Here is a 20321-nt window from a genome sequence, read left to right on the forward strand (position 1 = left end):
TCAGGCAAAAAATGTTAATTCGATGGCTTGGAAAAGTAATAGTACACGTCTCCTCTTTCAAATCACTAACCTTTAGGCCTATTTGCAATATAATGATGCTTGCCTTAAGAAACATCTAATTAAATGTCTGTCAAGTCTAACAATGAAAATTGATTCTTGGCAGCTAGAACTGTAGCACGCTAATGCCTTGGATGAGGTTTGCTAAATGAATGGTGAAGTGTTGAGATAGAGGGCCTGTGGTAATGGTGAAAATATAAATAATTAAAGTTATACAGTGTCTGGCAGCAGCTCAAGCATTGAGGGATGACTAGTTCTTGATACAAATGGAGATAATCTAAATAGTGTCTACTTAATTGCTTTGGCATTGGGAGTTTGCTTGCCAGAAATTCGAATTGCTCAAATTAAAGTAATTACGTGAAAATTTTCCCGCATTTTAGCAAGAATGCAGTGCTTTTATCGCATCTGATAGTTGTGAACAGAATATACACATCATTTTCTTGACATCTGTTTTTGGTATTAAGTAAATGTACATAGTAGTAACGGCACTGTGAGTCTTGCAGCATTATAACGACATCAGCCACATGCCTGCAAATGCAAATGCATTCAAACTCTTGAGCACACATGGCAAAGACTGCTTCTGGTACTCGCAAACCTGGGGTTTGGTGTGCTATGTGTTTGCAGCTGTTTTTGTAAAATTTTACTGTTAAGTTGATTCAGGTAGCCTATGTAGTACATCAAGTTACACCAAGTTATTCCCTTCTAGTAATCGATTCCCAAACAGTCAGTCAGACAAAGCATTTCATACATAAAAACTCACAGAAACTCTCTGACTGATATTTGACCAGCACAGACTGAAACAGCATGTGGGTTTCCCCGTTTTAATACTAGGGAAAAAAAGTGACATTAATGAGATGGTGAAACTTTATTGCGCTGTCTGTTTTGACGGTAGCTCAATGGAAAGCCCTTATAGTCCCACACAGTACTATTAATGTTGTCTGGTAGCTTAACAACTTAAGTCAAATTGTTAAAATCAGCCATCTTTGACCCATTGTATTTTAAGCAGTTTATTCACATTTAGTGAGATTTGTAATAGATGTAACGAGTGTTGGTTGTCGGTACGGAAGTCGCGCCACAGTGCTAGAATGTAGTAGGTGATTGCCAAGACATTGTTATGAGATTGCTAAGGTGTCCTGAGGGGTTTCTAGCATGTTGCTATGACTTCAGCGTGGTTAATACTGGTTGTTACTAAATCGTTTTCAAGGTGTTCTCTGTGGTTGCAAAGTTGTGCGTACTGGCTCATGTTGAAAGTAGTGACATGGGAAGGCCAATTAAGTTAACCCATAATCGTGATTTGTCCTCTGCATCCAAGTTAGTGCACACACATTAGGAGTAGTGTACACACACACACACACACACACACACACACACACACACACACACACACGCACACATTGCAAACCAATTGGGGTTAGGTGCACCTCAGCCAATTCAATACCTGCCAGTATTGGACCTTATACTCCAGCCATTAGGTCACAACTGTCCATCGCTGAGCCCACATGTCAGTCTTGATTTTTTTCAGGCCTATGATGTTTTTTTGTCAACCATGAAGACAATCATCCAATTACTTAGAAAAATAATAGAAAACCTCCTTAATTATGCACTGATTATTTGTGACCAGTTCTACTCGACCCACTCCGAGCGGGACTCCGGCATTGGACAGCAGATAATGCGTGGCCTACATCCATTACACTCACCCCCCTAAACCTCACTCACATCCGGGTCACGGCACCAGATGTTACCGTTCCTACTCGACCCACTCCAAGCGGGACTCGAGCCGGCGTCTCCACTAGTGTTAGTTGCAAGCGCGCCTCTTGTAATAGGAGTGAATAGAGCGTTTTTGAAGCTCCAAAAAGCACATCCATCCATCATAAAAGTAATCCATACTCCAGGGGGTTAATAAATGCCTTCTGAAGCAAAGCGATGTGAGAAAAATATCCACATTTATAACTTTATAAACTATAATCACTGGCTTCTGGTAACGGCCGTACACGAGTCTAGTTCCGGCGGACCCAACACATGATGTAGGATGTAGGATGTAGGATGTAGGAGTAGCATAAGTTTAGGTGAGAGAAGACACCGGTTCAGACAATTAGGGCTGGGCAACAAACTCAAACTCCTCTGACATTACCATTTTAGACTTCTAAATTGTGATCGGTGTCCTCTGTGCTTCCGCACTGTCATACATCTGGTCAGAGGTCACTTTTCCACCAGAACTAGCCATCTCCAGCCATCTCCAACATCAGTCTGGAGGTTTCTATCTGATGTCTGAATATACCTACTTTCCTATATAGTACAGGGGTGGCCAACGTCAGTCCTGGAGACCCATAGTCCTGCAGAGTTTAGCTCCAACCCTGATAAAAACTCACCTGCCTGTAGCTTTCTAGTAACCATTTACTACCCCATGAGGCCACAGGGTAGGAGTTGTGAATGGCAGGTAAGGGAAACAACTGATGCCGTAGCTCACATGACAATTACAACATGGCGGATGTAGCATGTCTGGATTACATTCATAGTACACACATTCTATATAGATTTAATAGTCACAAAGTTCTTCATCCAAGAGCAGTTATCTGTAGCCCAAGACTGGTTGCCTTCTGAAGCTAAGCAGGGTTGAGCCTGATCAGTATCTGGATGGGAGACCTAGGTTTCTGCTGGAAGAGGTGTTAGTGAGACCAGCAGGGGGTGTTCACCTTGTTGTCTGTGATGGGGATACTATACTGTCAAAAAAGCACCATCATTACCAAGGTCCTGACTCTCTGTGGTCATTAAAAATCCTACCAAATTTGCCCATTGGCCTCTGTCCATCGTCATGGCCTCCTAATCATCCTCAAATATAATGGCTTCATCACTTTGTCTCCTCTCCACCAATAAGCTGGTGTATGGTGGACGTTCTGGGGCAATATGGCTGCCGTCGCATCATCCATGTGGATGCTGCACATTGGTGGTGGTTGAGGAGATGCCCCCCTTCCATATGTAAAACTAATGATTAAATTATAACAAATCCCTAACCCTAAGTATGATTAGATGATTGCCTCAGTAAACTCCACAACTTAGCAGTATATTGTGCCATCAACACAACATATTTTCATATTTCACTCAGCGAGATTTGAAATGTTTGCCACAACCATTCTATATTTTATTATCGAGTTTCCTTAAAAGCAATGGAAATGTTAAACTGTGAACTGTTGCACGTGCAATTTTATTATCAAAACAGACGCCTGGTGTTGTAACTGAAACTTGTGGTAGTTTGGTGTTCAAAGATCTTATAATGGTCAGTACTTTATGCACGCTGCGCTCATTAGAAAGCTTTTAATTTGGACTTGCCCTCAAGCAGGAAAGTACCATAGGACTTTGCCCATGGATTTTCAATTTAGGGTTTCTCGTTTCACTCCATTTTTATCCAACATCTGCGTTACCCCAACCACATATTTTTATCTGGGCTTCGCTTGGTTTCCCATGATCTCCAGAAAAGCAAAGCCTGTGGGCTGCTCGATGTTGGCCAAGCAGTTGTGTTTTTGAAATGAGCTAAACTAAGTAGATCACTGAAATGTAGTGGAGTTTAATGGTTGTTTTATTCAAATCATATGCTGACTTGTTGCACTTAACATTTATAGCTTCAACACTATTTTCTATCATGCTGTTTTGCTGGGAGTACATTATAAATATCGGTTTCTGCAAGTGGTGTACATAGACTCCCCTGTGTCAACAATGCTAACCACAAACTGACTGCATGACTGACAAACCGCTTGAATACCACTTTAATTTTTAATAAACATACCATTATGATATCGAAGAACCAATTTTTGGTAGTTTTACCAGACAATTCCCTGTACAATAAGTGAATCACTCCTGTACTGACGGTTTGCTAGCTAGCTATGTTTCTGGTCCATTGCCTCAAACCACATGCCATTTGGGCTCTTTGGGTCCAAATTTGTGGCTTTTCTTTTCAGTCCAACAAGTGAGGGAATGTCGCTAGCTTAAATGAGAAATGGGTTAGCGGGTTTCTAATTGTTGTGCACTGGGCAAAGGAGATTGCACGCAGGCAGACTTCCCTCTTGACTTAAATGCCCTCCCTGAGCAGTTATGACTTGTTTACACTGATTAATTCAGTCAAGCTCAGGTCTAGACCTTTGCTATAGGGTATTTAAACTGTGCTCTTGTTGGCGTAGTGTCTCATTCTCAGACATTACACACGTGCACCGCCCACACTCTGTTCACTAAACATCTATTGTTTATGGCACACAAAACTGAAACACTTTCACAAAGGCAAAAGTCTTAAGGCCCATTCACACCATGGACGATAACTAACAAAAACGATAAAGCTCTAAAAATCGTTCTAAATATAAATAAATAGAACAGTCCAGACAACAACTTTTACAATAACAGCAGCTGATGAACGATAAAAACATTGACAGCCAATCCGAATCCATCCAGCTTTAAAGAGCTCAAGCATTTAAAGCGGCAGGCGTCAAAACTGCAACACGTGCTGAGGTTCTATATGGCACCCAAAAATGGTTCTTGGCTCGTAATAATAGGGGAACCTTTTTTAGTGCTATATAGCACCAATTTTCGTGCTTCAGTGGTTCTTCAGCAGTTCTTCAGAGGTTCTTCACCGGTTCTTTGACTAAGGTGCTATATAGCACCTCTGAAGACCCGCCGAAGAACCACTGAAAACCAAAATTGGTGCTATATAGCACTAAAAAAGGTTCCCCTATGATTATGAGCCAAGAACCATTTTTGGTGCCATATTGAACCTTTTTTTTTAGAGTGTATAATAAACAGAACAATATTGTGTGTTGGGGTGGAGGCTAATATAGTTATCGTTATAGTATCTTATCGTTCTTGATATGAATGGCCTTTAATCCAATTGGCTGACTCCTACAGGTTTTCAGGAGCCTAGTATGCGGCGATCTTTAACGGTCCGCCAGGAAACCTAAGCCGTGTTTACAAGTTCTGATACTGCAGAAATGAATGCTTCAGAGGAGTAACTAAACGCTGGATTAAAAAAAAAAAGTTTGTGAAGTTCCTGGCATGGAAACTTCTAAACATCAAACAATTTGTTTGAGGTACTTGAGAGATGTGTTCACATGTTTACCAATTGGTATGGGGAAAGTATTATTTTGTGAGCTTGGCCAACCCATGGAATTCCCAATTGATCCCATTTTATTAGTGGAAAATCAGGTGAATAACTTTACTAAAAAAGGGGAATATCTAAAACGCATTCAGGTAAACATGAAAGTATACAGTAGATGTGATTGGTCACTTTACATGCCAGTCAGAGGGCATTTTTTCCTGACTGAGTGGGCAGTCTTTTGCCAATTGTAGTGGCTATAGAGCCAAGTTCTGGCTATGTGAGATTAGCGTAGTGCAGGCAGCCATTACGAGCGGGTTAAAATTAGCAGCAGCTGTCTGTGATGATTTGGCTTGGGGTTTGCATATTTCAGGGAGGTGGGTGGCCCTCAGGTGGGTTTGGATCTCCAGAGCTCTCGGGTGTGGCGGACGGCTCAGCTACATTTCTGAAACAAGTATTGGGAACTAACTGTGCTGTAACTAAAAGCCTTTTTGCTAACTAGCACAGATATCGGTGTTAGATAATTCAGCCCACATTTCAACATCCAAACAACAGGCGATGCACAGAAAGAAAGGCCCAACCATTCATTCATTTATATACATTGCTTTCATTAGACTCAGATGTACACCACAATACAAAAGAATCGATCTATCGCTACTTCTAATTAATTACGACTTTTTAATTCAATCGGACCATCCAACAATGATTGTAAAATTTGAAAACAGAAGTAATAATTGTATTGAGTTTTGTCAATTTACAGCTTTAGTTTAGTTGTCATTCTTCCACACTTCACACTTCACACTTCCTGTTATTATGTTCCTACATTTCCATCTATGTAATAGTTTTTGTTAATGATAATAACCTTGGTAGATTCTTAGTGGAAGCTTTTATCCAAAGCAACTTAAGTAACACTAGTTAAAAGTAACAACCTGAGGTTAAGTGTGTTGATCAAGGACTAGATCATCCCATGTGGGATTTGAAGCTCCAGATTTTTTGCTGGCCCCCACAGATCTATTAACCAGTATGCTATGCTATTCTCAATACAGCTAACAGCTGTAGGGGTCAACCTTGGAATGCACGTAATGCCACTTACATTCAATCACAAATGTCAAAAAAATTTTCTTGACCAGAACACGAAAATAATATGACTGGTCAACACCTGCTGTTGTTACATGATCCAATTAGCAATGGCTGAAGTAACCATGGTTCAGTTTCCCTCCATTGAGAACTAAATGCATGAAATATTAATAGTCAAAGTCTGTGATATGAAGTTTAACTTTTTCCATACCAGCGTTTTAAAGTTGCCAACCACCGTCAGCATTTTTGATCATTTTCACAAAAATGTCATGGCCCTGAACACACACTATGTTGCCAAAAGTTTTGGGACGCCTGCCTTTACATGCACATGAACTTTAATGACATCCCATTCTTAGGTTTAATATGGAGTTGACCCACCCTTTGCAGCTTCAATCTTCTGGGAAGGCTTTCCACAAGGTTTAGGAGTGTGTTTATGGGAATTTTTGACCATTCTCCTATAATCGCATTTGTGAGGTCAGGCACTGATGTAAATGAAAATGTCTTGGTATGCTGAAGCATTAATAGTTCCTTTCACTGGAACTAAGGGGCCAAGCGCAACTTCTGAAAAACAACGCCACACCATAATCCCCCTCCTCCAAACTTTACATTTGGCACAATGCAGTCAGACAAGTACCGTGTCCCAATACTTTTGGCAATATAGTGTAGATGGAGTAGATTGAGTCCATCAACACCCGTCTTCTCATGTGTTTTGATCAGGATATTCTGTACTATTTCAGAAGATACGTAATAGCGCCCAGAAGATACGTAAAACAGCCATACACATGTATTTGAAGAGCGTTCCAATTATTGTCACAAGAAATAAAAGTGAAAGAGTCCATCATAATGCAGTCCGTACTGGATGTTCTAACAGCAGGGCGTAGCTCTGAAGACATTGCAGAAAACACATAGATCTAAAATAGCTCATGAGCAAATGAGAACAGCTATGCACTTGTATCAGAGTGTACCATATTTCTCTTTAAATGTTTACAATGTGATCACTGTATTCGTAATTCACTTTAGACATAATTTCCAGAATGTGGTTTGCATTAATGAAATGAAACCTGGTTTCATCTGGTTCTTTGTCACCTTGATAGAGTCTTCGGAATATATTTCTCATCTAGTACTTGTCCCATGAGTGTAGCTTTCTGCACATGATGTAATTATATTGTGGTTTTATGATTTTTTTTTTCACTTTCACAGGATGTTTTCAGTGATAAACTCATTATGAAACATAGAAAGGAGGGAGTTATGTTGCAAAGTTTACTGTAACTTCTGCAGCCATGTTTACTGTTATGTGTGACCTGTTGCAAGAGCAGAAATCACCACTGAATCAATCAGTTCTGTTCACATTACCGTCTTTATATCTGGTGTCCCAGAAATGTGTAAAATAGCAATTGTAATTTGGAGTTTAACCTTTTCTCTTATTTTTTATATGTTCCTCTGACCTAGTCAAAACCAATAGGGAAAAAAAGTTGGAGCTTTAACCTAGGTGTGTGTGACTCTGAGTTTTCTAAATTTAAGTCAGACTCTTGAATTTCTTTTTGAGAATTTATGTATTATTAGTATTTCTGTGTGATTTTTAAGTGTCCTAACTTAGATATATAAGATTAGATTTGCTGTTTATAGGGCTGTCACGATATCAGATTTTTCACACCGCGGTTATCTTGTACAAAATAATTCATGGTAACGATATATCACAATATCTATAGAAACCTTTGACTGTTATCAGTCAAATTCATCTTTAATTTGTTTATTTTGTATTTTGCTTTCTTTTTTTAGCCAATGAATCACACCATTGCATACAACAATTGAGACTCTGGATTTCGCTGGCTTCTTTCACTGCCTAAGAACTAACCAGGAGAGAGAAAATACTGTCAAGTTCAACAGTTTTATAAATAAGCTTTAACAATACTAAAACCTTAACCTGTTAACTTGTGTCCCCATTTAGAACCCAAATCCAAGAAATGGCAAACCCAAATTAAAATACATAGTACATGAAGCCTTTGGAAGCAAACATTTTGCAGCGGGTTGTCATATCGTCAGAAATTAATTAAATAAATGATAAAAGTCTGAGATTTATGGAACATTTTTAAGACCATAATATGTGATTTAATTTAGAGGAGACTAAAATGCTAACAGTTAGCTTAGCATAGTGTCAAAATACAATTTATGAGAATAACTGCATATATGACGCTTGGTCAGTTCTCTTCTGCGACACTTTTCAATGCACAGGGTACCCTTTTAGCGTATTTTTTCGCTGCGCAGGGTACTCCACTGATTTCAATGAGAAACATTTGGCATCATATACAGACGCGTTGGGCATGGTTATCGTCATGATGAAACTATATATTGGTTTGTGATTCTAAATTTAATCAGCCAGCATAATTTTTATTTACATTTATTTTCTTTTTTTATTTACGCTATTCAGACACGTTTTGAACCCGTAACCCAACCCCATCCCTAAACCTACCCATTTGTGTATTATAAAAAACAGGATATAACAGGCAGATACGACTGCAGCCACAATTTATTCAAAAAGTACAAATATTCCAAGTGTTCAAAGGCCAAATGATTGATTTGTGTGAAGAAAATCTCCAAAAGTGATCAGTGTCGAGTCCATCCGGAGAAAATCATGAACACACTTCAAACATTGCCGCCCGAAGAAACGTTACGTCAGCTTTGACAGCATTGACTATCGTATGTCTCGTGACCAATTGCGTCATTACGTCAGCTTTGATTGTAAAATGCCATTGGCTCTCGTGTGTCTCGTGACCAATCGCGTCAACTCAGAAGACTTGGAATGCAACATGAGTTAATACTTTTTTACTGTTTTTGGTCAGTTTTTGCAATAAATACCTGTGACTGTACTTTTATTTCCCTGTTAAGTGTTTTATATTGTTGAGAAGTGGGTAGGTTTAGGGTAGGAATGGGGTTAGTTGCTCCAAAATATAAAAGTAGCCTATAAATATTCATAAAATCATGTCTACTTTTACAAATGCAAAGAATTAAATGCGATCTGACGCATTGGACAAACAACTGAAATCAAATGGAGTACCCTGTGCGTTAAAAAGGGACGCCAAGGGTTCCTGACCAAGCGTCAATATGTGACAAATAGGAGTGAGACAGTGTTGGCATATCTTACTCCAAAATCGCATTATAGCTTGATAGCTTCAGCCGAGTGATTGAAATAACTTCCTTCTGTGAACAGATTTGGCTTATTATCACAGAATGAGGCAGAAAATAATTTCATAGTATTCAATGCTGTGATAAAGGCTACGTTGATTAGCATTGCTTATACATTATACATACAAAAATAACCAAGATGGCTTAAAGAACACAGATACTGTCAGAATGGTGTGTTAATTCTCTTCATTTTGAATCAGTCAAAACATCTCTATCTGCATTTTATTCAGCTAAAGTGATAGCTGGATGTCTTTGTCCATGTTTTGGATTTCCTGGAATGTCAAAAGATTAATACTTCTATGGGTCTCACCTGTGGAGTTTCTGTGTGAAAAAAAATGAATGAAACAAATTACATGTGAGAGTTCAGTGTTCTATAAGGCTCACATCGCCCTATTTTGGGTAAAAATACAACTACACTATGGGAATAGTGAAAAGCACATTTTTTTATGTTTTGAATGTCACGGTTATCATCAATACCTGTATATCACAACACCCCTAGCTGCTTATTCCAAGTTAAATCATTGCCAAACAGAATCTACAAATGAAGAGAGGGTGGAAGAAAGCAAGAGAGGGCTGTGAAAGTTGTGCCCTGAAGTCACAAGCAAATGATCTGCATCATGGGGGAGTGAGTGAGAAAGTCACACACTTGTGGACACTTGTTGCATTTTTACGTAATTCACAAGCTGGAAGTACTTCCACACAGTTGAATTTGAAACTGTCATTTTCTGTTACACATGTAAATTTCACTATGATTCATGAGGCCGACATAAGTTTGAGTGCCACCAAAACTCACTGATCTGAACCAATCACAACGTCAACTCCAATACTAAGACTAGTCAGAATTGAGGAACTTCACACCCTTTCTATAATTTCCTTTATCCTATACAGTTACATTATTGATTGTCAACAATACTAATTGGTGGAAAATGTGGGCAGGAGTGTACGGATACAGTTTGTATGCAGGATGTTTGGGGATTTACTTATATTCAGTTTTCATAAGATTAAGAAAACTCATTAAAGGGATAGTTCACCCAAAAATGAAAATTAGCCCATGATTTACTCACCCTCAAGTCATCCGAGGTGTATATGACATTCTTCTTTCAGACAAATAAAATCTGAGTTATATTAAAAATGTTCTGGCTAATTCAAGCATTAAAATAGCAGTAATAGTTGCTCTGTTTTTGAAGTCCATAAAAAATGCATCTGTCCGTCAAATAACGTGCTCCACGTGTTAATTAAGGCCTTCTGAAGCGAATCGATGTGTTTGTGTAAGAAAAATATCCATATTTTAAAAAATTATCGGATCGGTCGAATGAGGCATCTACGTATATATATATCTTTGATCGTGCTAGTATTTTGGCCTTATTCGCTGGAAGTTATGGCGCTGGGAAAACTAGATGACATTCGTCTGATAAGAGGTAAAAAAATTACATAAATACTGTTCGGTTTCTCGAAGAAACCGATCGTTTTGTGTCTTAAGACATCAATGTGTCGCCATGAGCCGCATGGTTTAATAAGGATTCGTATGTCTATGGGTTTTTACTCCCATTGCTCTCATACTCTAAAATGTCCCCATTGACATACATTATACGACTATCACACAGCAACGGTTGGAGTTAAAAATCTTAATTTGTGTTCTACTGAAGAAACAAAGACACCTACATCTTGGATGCCCTGGGGGTAAGCAGATAAACATAAACATTTCATTTTTGGGTGAACTATCCCTTTAAGTTTAAAATTCACTGTGTTGACTAACAGAAGCTGTGCTTCATGCATCACTACACTATAGACAGTATACAATGGACCTTTTTTGCCTGCAAAATTGTAACCGCATATTTAAACTGTATAATTGATGTTGTTGAGTGATTTTACTTTCCTCATTTTAGTATTGGTTATAGATCAATATTGTTTGTTGCAACACTTAGAACTTTAGTATTGTATATTTTGTTATCGGTTAATGTTTACCGCAAATGTTATCCTTAAAGGATTAGTTCAGCCAAAAATTAAAATTCTGTCATTAATTACTCACCCTCATGTCGTTCCAAGCCCGTAATACCTTCGTTCATCTTCGGAACACAAATTAAGATATTTTTGATGAAAAAACGATGCACTGTTTTTACTACGTGAAATGTAGGAAAATGACGTTGAAGAGATTGTAGAATAAAATAGTTATTTTTGTTTGTTTTACAATGCAAGAAATACAAAAAGTATTCTTGTTGCTTCATAATATTAAGGTTAAACAACTCTGGTAACATGGACTATTTTAACAATGTTTTTACTACCTTTCTGGGCCTTGAAAGTCGCAATGACATTTCTGCCTATGGGTGGTTCAGAATCCTCTCAGATTTCATCAAAAATATTTGAATTTGTGTTCCGAAGATGAACGAAGCTCTCACCTAACGACATGAGGGTGAGTAATTAATGACAGAATTTTAATTTTAGGATTAACTAACCCTTTAATGTGTGACAACCAGTGTATAGTGTAAGCTTTTGTGCTCAGAATGCTTTATTAATGCAGGTCAGGTAAAAAAAAAAAAAAAAAATTCATTTCTTTCTAATTTAAATAATGGACTGCAAACCTTCACATTGATGACAGGGAATTTTTCAAGAAATAACCACTGCCCTAGGCATCCATTACCGGAGTTTGGCTGATCTTATTTAGTTTTGGAATACATGTTGATTAATGACTTGTGGTTTTGACATGCAAGAGATGCAAAGCATGTTAATAAGGTCAGTTAAAGAATATTATTAGCAGATGATTATTATATATTATACTTTTTAAGACTGTATGATCTAGTCCTCAAGAATGCCTTAAGAGTTAATGATGAATTTGAGTCACAGATGAATCGTAACTTTACTCTCAGATGTGTAGTTTAAGATCAAAATTTCAAGATGTCGCATACACAGTGACACTATTTTTAGTATAAAGTGCCTTTTGACTGATTTGGATGCTGATAAAAACTTGGCTCAGATTCTCCTCTGGAAAAAACAACATAGAGAATGAAGGTTTTTGGAAGGAGTTACAATTAAGCAGTTTCTACAGATTGTAACACATTTTCATTCACCAAGTATACAGCATACAGGAATGTGATTTGTTTGGAAACAAGAATTTCAGAAATAAAATGAAAGCATTAAGTTCCACCACTAAACCTAATGGAGCATAAGCAACGAAAATGTACAGATAAAATTTTGTATAATTCATATGAATTAGCTACCAATTTGCCAAAATGTAAAATAGTTTAGAATTGCTATGGAATGTGTTGAAAGATACATGTTATGTCTGAAAGTGAATACTAAAATATCTTCATAATCCTGATCTCTTGATAATAAGCAAAAAAAGTGATATAACATCAATATTATTGTGTGATTACAGTTCAGAATTATTAGCCCCTTGGTAAATGTGTTCAAAGATGGCTGTAAAAATAAATCTGCATTATCCTTTTGATCTTTCATTAAAAAAATAACCTTTCATTGAAGTAAAATAATGGGGGGAAATCACAATATGACATTTTTTTGTCTTTCTCCAAAACACGTTGGACATAATTTATAGCACCCTTTTATTAAATACTTTTTTCAACATCTTTTTCCAAAGGTAACAGCTCTGAGTTTTCTCCTATAATGCCTGATGATTTTTGGAGAACACCTGACAAGAGATCAGAGACCATTCCTTCATACAGAATCTCTCCAGATCCTTCAGGTTCCCCGAACCATGTTGGTGCTTCTTCTCTTCAGTTCAGCCCACTCATTTTCATTAGGGTTCAAGTCAGGGAACTGCAGTCATGGCAGAAGCTTCATTCTGTGCTCAGTGACCCATTTTTGTGTTGATTTTGATGTTTGTTTTGGAACATTGTCCTGATGGAAGATCTAACCACGGCCCATTATAAGATTTCTAGCAGAGGCTAGAATTTTTTTTATTTGTAGGGGTTGTTTGATCTTTTTTTTTTGTCTTTCTGACCCCAAAACTCAACTAATCTTTGCAATTCTCCATCTGTGATCCTTGGAGAGTCTTTAGCCATTCAAACTCTCCTCCGAACCGGACATTAGACACATGTCCTCTTCCAGGCAGATTTGTATCATCTTTAGTTGATTGGAACTTTTTAATTATTGCCCAATGCTTTAGCTATTTAATTACAGCCACTTTATGTTTTGTAAAGCTCAACAACCTTTTGCTGATTTTTGTGATTTTTTTTTTTTTAATGAAAGATCAAAAGGATAAACAATGCAGATTTATTTTTACAGCCATCTTTGATCATATTTGGGGTGCCAATTCTGACCACAACTGTATATTAATATATCAGCATTCTTTATGAAGTATCATCACTTCAAATGAGTTTCATAATAACTGCTGAACCAATAGCACAAAGAACTTCTTGAAGACTTCCTTTCCCAAAGTGCTTTCTGGGAAAACTATGTCCAATCTATTTTTGTCTGTCCTCTGGGACATGCGCTTGACTCTTGATAAAGAGCCCTCATCAGTAAAGACAATTTTGGTAGATAAGCGACACAACGAATACAAAAGATATAGCTTACACAATTAGCTTGCCTTTGTTATAGAGCATTTCAATCAGAAATGTCAGCATTGCTTGCATTGGAGGCGTCAGTTGTAGGAGTCAACAGAGACGCATACTGTGGACGGCTCGGGTCATGAGTCACATACAATAGAGGAAATGGACTGTTTCTTGACCTCGGTGAAAGTTTTTTCATGTCCATCGGCTTCTAGTTCATAGCTACATCCCATCTGGCATACTTCACCAGTGTGTACTTCACTGGTAGTGAGCAAGTATGACTGTACATCTTAGCACAGACCACCATGAAGCGTATTTACAGTTGCATTTTGAGTGGAAGCATCTAGCAAAATGAATTACCTTAAATTCAATTATCTTTAAAATTCATTACCTTAAAATGTGTAAAATTAGCTTTCCCCATCTTAATATGCAGAAACAAATATAAATTGGTTTGAGTGTCTGTTTGCCCAACCAAAGGCAAAGTGTTAAGGGAATGTTTTTGAAATAAGTCACCATTTTTAATTTTGTCAGTATCAAATGTCAATTTTAATCATCACTTTTATCTTGTTTTATCAACCTTATCCTATTTTTGTTGTTATTTTACTAATGACATCCTTTTTGTTTTAGATGACTAAAGTTTGGCATTTTACTTTGTCAATGAAAACATTAGTCATGTTTTAGTCACATTAAGTAATGCTGCACAATAATGGTTAAACTATTAATCATGACTATTTTGTTCCACAACTATTTTGTTTGCAATTACTGATCAGGATTGTTGTCATTTAGGAATTTTTTTACATTTTCACAAATCATGAGAATGTCACCTCATATTCAGTACATGCTTTATTTTAGTGTACTGATTTATTATATTTATCATATAAATTAACACACTCTACATCGAGAGAATTGGTAAAACAAGAACTTTCTCTCAAAGAGCTAAACGAGTGAAATTCCTAAAATTATTTTCAATATTTCTAAATAAATGTTTAATATAGGTGATCTTAACTATTATGTACTTAGCAATATAGTCAATATTCATGTAGTTGAACAATATAGTCAAGATTCATGTTTGGGTTTATTTGTCGACAAAACTAAAGGGTTTTATAGTTTTGAACCTTCATTTTTTTAATCTACAATATTGCATACTGATACAGTATAATCACAGTTAGCGTTTAAACTCATCACAATGTATCGTCTTGTCATCATCTCGTCTTAGTGATGGGAAAAAAGGTTGTTGACGAACATTTCTCATCAAAATGTTTCGTAAAAAAAACAAAACAGATTTAGAATATTAAAAAAACTGCTGTTGCTGCTTTAGCTTTACATTCATCACTGTTTTGAAGCAATTCGATATGTGTTAGTGTTAATACATTATTAACATTATTTATATACATATATAACTATTTAAGTAGTTATAACATTATTACCATACATTATTAATTATGTTTCTCAGAACTTAAATGTATTGCAGTGAAACAAGGACACCTTAAAATAAAGTGTAATTAAAAAAAGATTATTACGATTATAGTACTTTTTACAAGAAAATATTATTTCAGACTTTCTGCTTCAAAATGTAATGTTTAATTCAATGTGTTCTTTGTAAGTGTTTGTTCAATTTAGCGGCAATTTCTGAGTGAAAATTGTTTTAAGGGTACATTTACACAACAACGATGTACTAAAAAGGATACGTTTTTCAACATTGTCAAAACAATCCCCGTTCACACGGATCTACGAAAACGCTGTATTTTTCATGCCAGGCCAAAAGATGGTGATGTCACTTTGTACAGAAACACTACATGTGCATGACGTTGCACGTTTTTGTAGTTCATACAGAGACAATAACGGTGTCGTTTTCAAAAACTTGCACTTTGAAACCTGTTTTCAAAAGTTTACGTTTTCATGCCCCCAAAATGCCCTTGTTGTGTAAATGTTGATTTGCAGTTGTTTTAGGTCTCTGCAAATATCTTATATTCTGTCTGTAGCTAAAGAAAAGCTAATGAACTCAAGTGAGGCCCTGGGGTGTTTGGTCTTTGAGGCTTGATGCCATCAGTCGAGATGGAGGGGGTGGCTTCACTACTGCCATGCAGATGTTTTCCATTTGAGCTGGGAAACAAATCCTCATTGTTTGGATCTCACCAGCCCGACAGGCTTAACGTCACAACTGAGCATTTTTATTACCTGTTTTCATACTCAACTCGCATACCGAATTCTTTATAGATGCTACGGTCTGTCTGGAAATTAGCCTCTGCGTGAGTGATATTTCAAGATGATTGGGCCACAGATTACGTGTCTGAGGAAGGTCTCTTGCTGCTGGCCTATTTCTGTATGTTACTCTGAGCTCTGGTATGTGTCAGCATTCTTGGTGTGAAATAGATCTGGCTTTAGTATTCTCTCCAGATGAGAGGGGCGTGGAGTGTCGTGCCAGTCTGTAGGGCATGTAACCAATGACGAACGCACTGCCAGTGTAATTACAGTCCTGCAGTCACATGAGAAATTGCTTGCATACATTCAGAGTTTATGTTGTTGTGATGCACATTAAAGAATCATCTGCGGACGGAACCACGATATGTAAAACCTGTACAGTGCATAAATAAACTGTTTTGAGGTTTATTGTCACTGTTTTGTATCTACATTTTAGCCAAAACTTTAAATTTTCAAAATGTTGTCAGATGTGTGTTACCTGGGTGTTACTCTACTTACATGTACTTACAGTGTAGTTACCCAAGAAAGTACTTGTAATAAGGGAACTACATGGGTTAAGGTTAGGTTTAGGGGGTAGGTTCAGGGTTATATTTTCCTCACAACTAAATATTCCACGGTCAACTGTTAGTGGTATTATAACAAAGTGGAAGCGATTGGGAAAAACAGCAACTCAGCCACGAAGCGGTATAGGCCACGTAAAATCACAGAGCTGGGTCAGTGCATGCTGAGGCGCACAGTGCGCAGAATTCGCCAACTTTCTGCAGAGTCAATAGCTACAGACCTCCAAACTTCGTGTGGCCTTCAGATTAGCTGAAGAACAGTGCGTAGAGAGCTTCATGGAATGGGTTTCCATGGCCAAGCACCTGCATCCGAGCCTTGAATCACCAAATGCAATGCAAAGTGTCGGATGTAGTGGTGTAAAGCAAGCTGCCACTGGACTCTAGAGCAGTGGAGACGTGTTCTCTGTTTGACAATACAATAGGTGAGTCTGGGTTTGGTGTGGGGTTGTTTTTCAGGGGTTGGGCTAGGCCCAGTGAAAGGAACTCTTAATGCTTCAGCATATCAAGACATTTTGGACAATTGTATGCTCCCAACTTTGTGGGAACAGTTTGGGGATGGCCCCTTCCTGCCCTCCTTTTGTGAGGTCAGGCGCTTCTAGAAGAAAACTCCTAAACCTTGTGGAAAGCCTTCCCAGAAGAGTTGAAGCTGTTATAGTTGTAAAGGGTGGGCCAATTCCATATTAAAGCCTACAGATTAAGAATGGGATGTCATTAAAGTGCATGTGCATGTAAAGGCAGACGTCCCAAAACTTTTGTCAAAACAGTTTATGTGCATTTTTGGGGGAGATTTGGTTGATATTTCCACATTTGTTAAAAAAAACAGAGATATATGAATACCAACCACTTCAAATTAATTTGCAGAAAGGTAAATGCAAGTCACATAAGTGCAAACTTCTTACAAATAATCCTTTCAATTATTTTGGAGTAGAAGGTAATCAGGTCTTTCCCCTTATTTTCTCTTTCTCAACATGTCAAAATCAGGGATTATGTCTTAGTTAGCATACTACTCAGACATAAAAAACCTTGTAATCCGTTTCCAGTAGCTTTCATGTAAAATCCAGTGGCATCATTCTCTGACGGATATGTAAGGCCCAGTTTTAGAGGCACATTTGTTCACATCTGGATAACATATCAGTTTTCCCTCTGTGGAGACTCACTCACAGGAGAGCGCATACTTACTGCAGCAGTGCTCTGCGCTGGAATGTGCTCGTGAAATGGTGTCAAAGTGAGCCAAGATATTTGAACACGCTCAAGAACCTGAATAACCTACATATGTGGCTCGGTTTTCCTCTACGGTCATGTAAAATGAATAAGAAGTAGATCACCCGCAGAGAGGGACTGTCAAAAACATGTGGAGATTATGATATGGTTATATGACACCATGGACAAACTTTTCTCATATCAGTCATTTTCAACCAAACTTTCACTGCATGCCAAGTTAAACAATCTAAACAGTTATTTTGGCCCGGTGCAACTCACTATTGGAAATGGATGACATCCTGTTTTTAGTCATTTGTCATTCACAGTGAAACAACCACTTAAGTATTTAGCTATGAATAGATAAGCTAATAGTTATGCTTGCCATAGCAAATATCACAAACTAAGCTCAAAGTTCTTCATTGATAAAAAACTTGGAGATGCTTTTAGATTGGATTATTGTCAAACAAGCTTCTAAAATACTTTGAAACTCACATGTCTTATGGTCACACCAAATGAATTATTTCTGATTTAAACTCTTTTAAATGATGCTCAGTAGTTTGACACAATATTTCCATTATATTTTCAGGAAAAACGGAAAAGACAAGCCGAGATAGAGGACAAAAGAAGACAACTCGATGAACTTGTTCTACAACTTCAACATTTCAAGGTAAAAAAAAATGTATATCATCTCTGTAAGTTTGACTTTGCAACAGAACAGCAAATGTATAAATGAAATGTCAGCATTCAATATGTTTTCCTATGTTTACATATCAATGCATTGCAATCTCCAAAGTTGGCTTATAGGTTAATTTCAATGTGGACCATTCATGTGCTTGTTTGAAGTGGTTTTCTGAATTTGAGCGTGCTTGAAACTTAACTTACAGAAAAGAAGCTTCTGCTGATGCCATAACATTTTGTATCTCTGGGTAGCATATCACATTTCTCATAACTGCTTGACAAATGCAAATGTCAATCATTAGCTATTTTTCAATCCCATGTGTTCAAAATCGTCACTTCCTGGGAAATTGGAGCAAAATATCTGTTATAAAAATGGAAGTTTCTGAAATCTGGGAACTGTGGCACTTTTTTCCTCCATCATAAATGAGCTGCAACTACATGAAACACAATAAACGCTGTCGGTCGGAGGCGGATGCATGGTTTATCGTTTCCTTTACGGATATTCTCAACTTGCAGTTCTTGGAAAATCTGTGCATTTTGTTGATGTTTTCCATCAAGAATTGAACTCACTTCTTTTTCAAAAATGATATTTAAGAATGTTTGGGCCTCATCGTCCATCCAAACATACTTCTCGCACTCTGACATTTTCTGATCACATGATCTGTTGAGGCAAGGTCACATGACTTCGCGCCTCGAGGAATTTATTCAGTAAAAGTGTTTCAACTGTAAAAAGTGATCAGTTGACTTAACTTAAAAGTTAGGAATTGCCTTGAAATGATTAAGTAAATAAACTTATTGCGTAATTGAAAACATTTAGTTATTTTTACTATTTTTTTCAATATGCATTTAAATAAAGTTTATTTACTTTTTTAAGTCAACTTGTCTTCTTGTCTGATAAAAAAAAGTATCCAAAAAAGAGCACATACATTTTTTTTGTATATGTTTAGAATGTATGCGCATCTCTGCATTGAAAAAAAAAACAATAAATCAAATGTACTTATACATTTTTCTTTTGCAAGTTTTTGCACACAGATTTTTGAAGTAAATTTCCCATATGGAATTAAGAATAATAAGTAACGGTAACTTGTCCAGTAAAATTTTGTTGATTAATTTCTACTTTGCAATACTCTGTTTCAAGTACATTTTAATCCAACAATATAACACTGATTAAGCCATTCTAGTAAATAATACAGTATATATTGTGTAGACAGCATATCTACATAATAGAAGTAATGCAGTACCCACCCAAACACAGAGACCTCAATATTTACAATACACAATAATGGTAACTCGTTGGATCATTTTTTAGTATTAATGTGTCATTTTGCGTAAAAAAATTAACTCCAGATGTCACAAAACACGAAATTGCTAAACCTAAAAACAAAAACAATGATAAAACAATGTAAATACAGCTGGGAAAATGCAGTCTGTATAATGGGAAGACCAATATCAGAATGTTGAGTAGGTTTTACTTAATTTTATAATGTTGATATTTACACTTTAATTTCTACAAGCTTGAATTGAGTACTAATATAGAATTTACTTTGGGTAATTTTTTTAATTCTTGCCTGATTTAACGTATCCAGGTAGAAATTACACTTGTTTTTTTTTCTGAAATATTTACTTCACCACAGAATCATCAGTGTGCGTTTCTATCCAGCGTTTTTTATCCCTAAATTTGCACAAAGATAGGTGGATAGATATATAGCTAGTGTATGTTTAGCTTTGTCTTCAGCTGAATCATAGCTAACAGCTAATGCTACTGATACACACATACTGATTGGA

The 20321-nt window shown here is 37.0% G+C and overlaps 1 protein-coding gene across 7 annotated transcripts in view; it reads left to right on the forward strand.

Annotated features, from left to right (window-relative positions):
• palm2akap2 (PALM2 and AKAP2 fusion) overlaps positions 1-20321 on the forward strand; it is a 145206-nt gene that overhangs the window by 20061 nt on the left and 104824 nt on the right. For all 7 annotated transcript variants that reach the window (XM_079803917.1, XM_079803916.1, XM_079803919.1 and 4 more), the window contains one exon: positions 18445-18525. In XM_079803917.1, coding sequence (XP_079660043.1) covers positions 18445-18525 — 81 coding nt within the window. The remainder of the gene's footprint in view (positions 1-18444; positions 18526-20321) is intronic.

This window comes from Gobio gobio, assembly GCF_949357685.1.
Source record: "Gobio gobio genome assembly, chromosome: 22".
NCBI lineage: Eukaryota > Metazoa > Chordata > Actinopteri > Cypriniformes > Gobionidae > Gobio > Gobio gobio.